This window comes from Sorex araneus, chromosome 3 (assembly GCF_027595985.1).
Source record: "Sorex araneus isolate mSorAra2 chromosome 3, mSorAra2.pri, whole genome shotgun sequence".
NCBI lineage: Eukaryota > Metazoa > Chordata > Mammalia > Eulipotyphla > Soricidae > Sorex > Sorex araneus.
In genome coordinates this window covers 76,667,515-76,671,992 of record NC_073304.1, presented here as the reverse complement: position 1 = coordinate 76,671,992, position 4,478 = coordinate 76,667,515, and the positions used below count along the sequence as shown (strand labels likewise).

At 43.3% G+C, this 4,478-nt stretch overlaps 1 protein-coding gene across 1 annotated transcript; it reads right to left on the bottom strand.

The window, feature by feature from the left end:
- Nucleotides 1-2,590: 2,590 nt before the first annotated feature.
- Nucleotides 2,591-3,185, bottom strand: RNASE11 (ribonuclease A family member 11 (inactive)). Its single transcript, XM_004622786.2, is given in 2 exon segments — nucleotides 2,591-3,032; nucleotides 3,034-3,185. Coding segments are annotated over 2 exon segments (594 nt in total).
- Between the last annotated feature and the right edge of the window lie 1,293 nt (nucleotides 3,186-4,478).

The window sequence follows — 4,478 nt, the reverse complement described above, 5'->3', positions numbered from 1 at the left end:
AGAAGGAAAGTACTTGCCACAGAGGCAAGAGGTGGGATGGGGTGGGGGTGGAGGGAGAAACACTGGGAACAATGGTGGTGGAAAATGTGCATTGGTGGAGGGATAGGTGCTCGATCATTGTATGACTGAAATGTAATCATGAAAATTTGTAACTCTACCTCACGGTGATCCAATAAAAATTATTTTTTTAAAAAAGAAGCTGTGTTGTATATACTCAGTGAATTAGTACTCAGCTGTAAGAAAAGATGAAGTCATGCCATTTGCTACCATGTGGATGGAACTAGAGGTGTTATGCTGAGTTAGATTAGTTAGAGGAGTGGCTGGAGCGACAGCACAGGGGATAGGGCATTTGCCTTCCATGCAGCTGACCCGAGTTCGATCCCATATGGTTCCCTGAGCACTGCCGGGGTGGTCCCTGAGTGCATGAGCCACAAGTGACCCCTGTGCATTGCTGGGTGTGACCCAAAAAGGAAAAAAAATAAAGATTAGTTAGAGGAATGGGATAAGTACAAAATGATCTCTCTCATATAAAGAAACATTGTAAGGGAATAATAATTGTACTGGGCTGCACTTGCTTTTTCTTACATATTGTCAAAACAAATAAAAGCTCTCCCAGGGCCTAAATAGTTATTGCTATTAAGGTTGTCATGCCTATCACCTCAGCTAGACTCTCTGTAAGAGTCACGTTTGAATGAGGACAGGCTTATTGCATGCACTGCACCAATACGGATAGAGCTATTCTGGTTCCAGTGAGTACAAGTAGCCATGGACCCCATATGTACATTCCCTTCAGGCCCCCAGTGTAGCCCTCCTTAATGAGAACTTCAGGCCCCAGACATTTGTTCCCTGACTGCCAAGTGCTAATGAAGTGCTAATTGTATACCTCTATGACCTAGTCCACAGTGAATACTTACTTTAAGTAGTCACCACACTGACCAGAAACACCAGCTAAATGATCACCAAAATATACCCGTCCTAACGCTGCCTATTGGTTGATTGTCTGAGTTTTGCTAGAATGAGAATTATTCTGTACTAAATGTGAAAAACATTAGAAAAGTTTCTGTACAAGCAGTGATATGCAGCAGGAACAAGACATCAGTGGAATCCTAACAACAAAGATCATGTTTTATGATCCATCAAGAGTCAGTCAACTGGTGCCAGAGCATTGTCACAACAGGTAGAGAGCTGCCTTGCACGGGGCCCACCCAGATTCGATATCCAGCACATCATATGCTCTCCCAAGTCCACCAAGAGTGAAACCTGAGCACAGAGGTAAGTAATAAGTTAGCCCTGAGCACTTCTGGGTGTGGCCCAGAAACCAGAAAAAAATATTTGAAGAGTCAATCAAGAGACAAAGATGGCTGCAGCGATAGCACAGCAGTAAGGCGTTTGCCTTGCATGCAGCCAACCTGGGTTCGATTCCTTCATCCCTCTCAGAGAGCCCAGCAAGATACTGAGAGTATCTCGCCCACACAGCAGAGCCTGGCAAGCTACCCATGGCATATTCAACATGCCCAAAACAGTAACAAACAAGTCTCATTATGGAGACATTACTGGTGCCTGCTTGAGCAAATTGATGAGCAACAATGACAGTGAAAGTGACAATCAAGAGACACCATGAAGGCCTAAGAAAGAGCTTTATTGGTAACAAGCTAGCAGGGCAGAAGAGGACAAAGTCACTTCCTCAAAGTGACCTTCTTAAGGATATAGTCGGAAGAAGCAGTATTTGGGGGGGAGGGGCAGGAAGTACATTCCAGAAAGTTTGGGCACTGTGTGTGGGCAGGTCTTCTAAGGCACATTCCATCTTCTCTGCAAACCTGAACCAAGCATTGAGATTTCTGAGTAAAGAAAGGTTCTACCTGTTCTTATCTGAGGCTTTGTGGGGGTGGGTCGGGGGAAGGTACGCAAAAGGCTACCTTGTCTTCCCAGACAGCTTCCTGCTTTTAATTTTAAATTTTAAAGTTCTTAAATTCCTTGGGCTAGTTTCAGTATAACATTTATTTACATGCATTTCCTTAAAATTAGCACATTTGGGGCTGGACTAGGCACACTAGGCACAGTGGGTAGGGCGTTTGCCTTGCACACGGCCAACCCGGGTTTAATTCCCAGCATCCCATATGGTCCCCCGGGCACCACCAAGAGTAATTCCTGAGTGCAGAGCCAGGAGTAGGTAAGTAATAGGAGTAAGTATGCATCGCCAGGTATGACCCAAAAAGAAAAAAAAATTAGCACATTAAAAGAGAGTAGTCTTATGAAGGAAAGAGGCGAGAAATAAGAGCACATAGGCACACATTGATGAAGATAATGACACACATGTTATGGGTCAAGATTCTTGTGACTCATATGGAGATTAAGAGCTACAGAAAGATTTCAAATGACTGTTTGTAAAAATAAACTTCATCACAACATCAGAAAACAACAAATGGAAGTGTAATTCTTCACAGCAGCTGGCTTAGAATTCTGTTATACTTATAGTCACAGACTTTGAAACTATACTGATCCTGCCAGATCAAATTGTTATGGATGTACTGGCAATGTAATCACCTAAATGTCTTTCTTTAGACAGAATAGTTTCAACATCCTGTAGGATTTACAACTTGGAGCCACTAACTAACCAACTCATCAGAGAATGACCTGGTAGCACTGCCAATATTCTCTTCACTGACATGATCCTGTGGTACTGGGACCAGGTGAAGTTTTTGTTCATGATGAACTGGCATGTATTGGTCCCCAGCTCCAGACTCTCAGCATCGCTTATCTCAGGATTCTGTCCACACTTACAGCTGGGAGTCTTGGGGTCCCCACATTCCACTGATAAGGAGCCATGAACGAAGTTCTTCCTCACCTCACAGGATCCATTAACTTCCAAATCTTGACTGCAGAGTATCGTGTCATTGCGATATCCTTTGTCATTGCCTGAAATGTTTCCCTGGGAAAAGTTATAATGTGATCGTCTGAACATCAGTAATGAAGAAGATAAAATATTCTTAGACACATAGACACTGGTATTATTATAAAATATTATTATATTATAATACCTCAAGAGTCTGTTCTTCTTGGTCATATTTTGTCACATTGTATTGCATCTCTTCCTTTGGAAATTCTTCTTTAATCCTCTGCATTTTGCTCTCTGAAGATCCTGTAAGAATCAGTCCTAGGCTGAGTAGCAGAAAAGAGATCTCCATCTCAGGCCAAGGGCAAGACATTCTGTAACAAAGAGGAAAAGTAAAAGATGACAATAAGAAAGTTATTAAAGGGGCCAGAGTGATAGTACAGTGGACAAGGCATTTGCCTTACACGTGACCGACCTGAGTTCAATCCCAGGCACCCAGCACTGCCAGGAGTAATTCCTAAGTGCAGAGCCAGGAGTAACCCCTGAGCATCCCTGGGTGTGACCCCAAAACCAAAAAAAAAAAAAGAAAGTTATTAAGGAGGTAGCTATCTTATTCCTATGACAGGATTGGCACCCACCAGAAGATACTTGCTTACATCTGTTAATGGAAATATCATCTAGTGACAAGATCATCAGCCATAGAACTGAAAGATCCAGCTTCAAGTCCCTGCTTACCTGCTAACAAATTACTCTGTTTTATTTAAGCAACCCGTTTCCCCATGTGAAAAGGAAGAAAACACTATGAGGAGAAAGTCCTTTAAGTGCTCGGAACCTAGAAGTATTTTTCTCATCCTTTCCTCTTATCTATCATTCATTGGCAGGATATGTAATTTTCATAGTGGGTCACAATAATCTCACCCAACACATCCCTCTCTCACTATTGTGCTATGTACATTTCCTATCACCTCACCTGGGCCCTGGCATGGTGAGAGGGGAAGAGAGGGAGTACCAAACTGGTTAAAAACAAGACAAAACACAATCACCCTACTTAGGAACAAACCAAAACACAACACAATTCTCTTCCTCTCATTTCTTTTCTCACCAGTTCTTGGATTTGGGAATCCTGTCTTTACCACTGCCTTTGGCAAGCTGATTTGTGTAGAAAGATTTCAACTTATTGCAGGGCAAGAAGTGAAACTTTATTTTTTTTCACCCCCTGGAAGTTTCTGTTGTCTGACGGAGGAAAGGAGGGGCGAAGAAGGCGTAGGCAGAATTGTCTGAGATGAAAGGAGGAGACAGAGTGGAACCAAGGACACTCAGAGAAGGGAACAGAGGGTCCTGCTGTCAGGAGCCCAGGCTCCCGGCACCACCTTGTCTTCTCTTCCGTGAAACTTCTCTATCATACTTTAACCAGAGTCATTTCTGTTTTTTTTTTTCTTTTCTTTTTTTGGGAAGGGCACACCCAGCGGTGCTCAGGGCTGCTCTTGACGTGGTGCTGGGGTGATTGCTCGCCCCATGCTGGGAGACCATCCGGTGATGGGATGGATCCAGGACACCCGAAGGGCTGTTACATCCAACTCCCTTTGGACTCTGTTTTCAGCCCCTCGAGTAATTTTCATTTTGGGTTCTTTGAAGCATTATGACA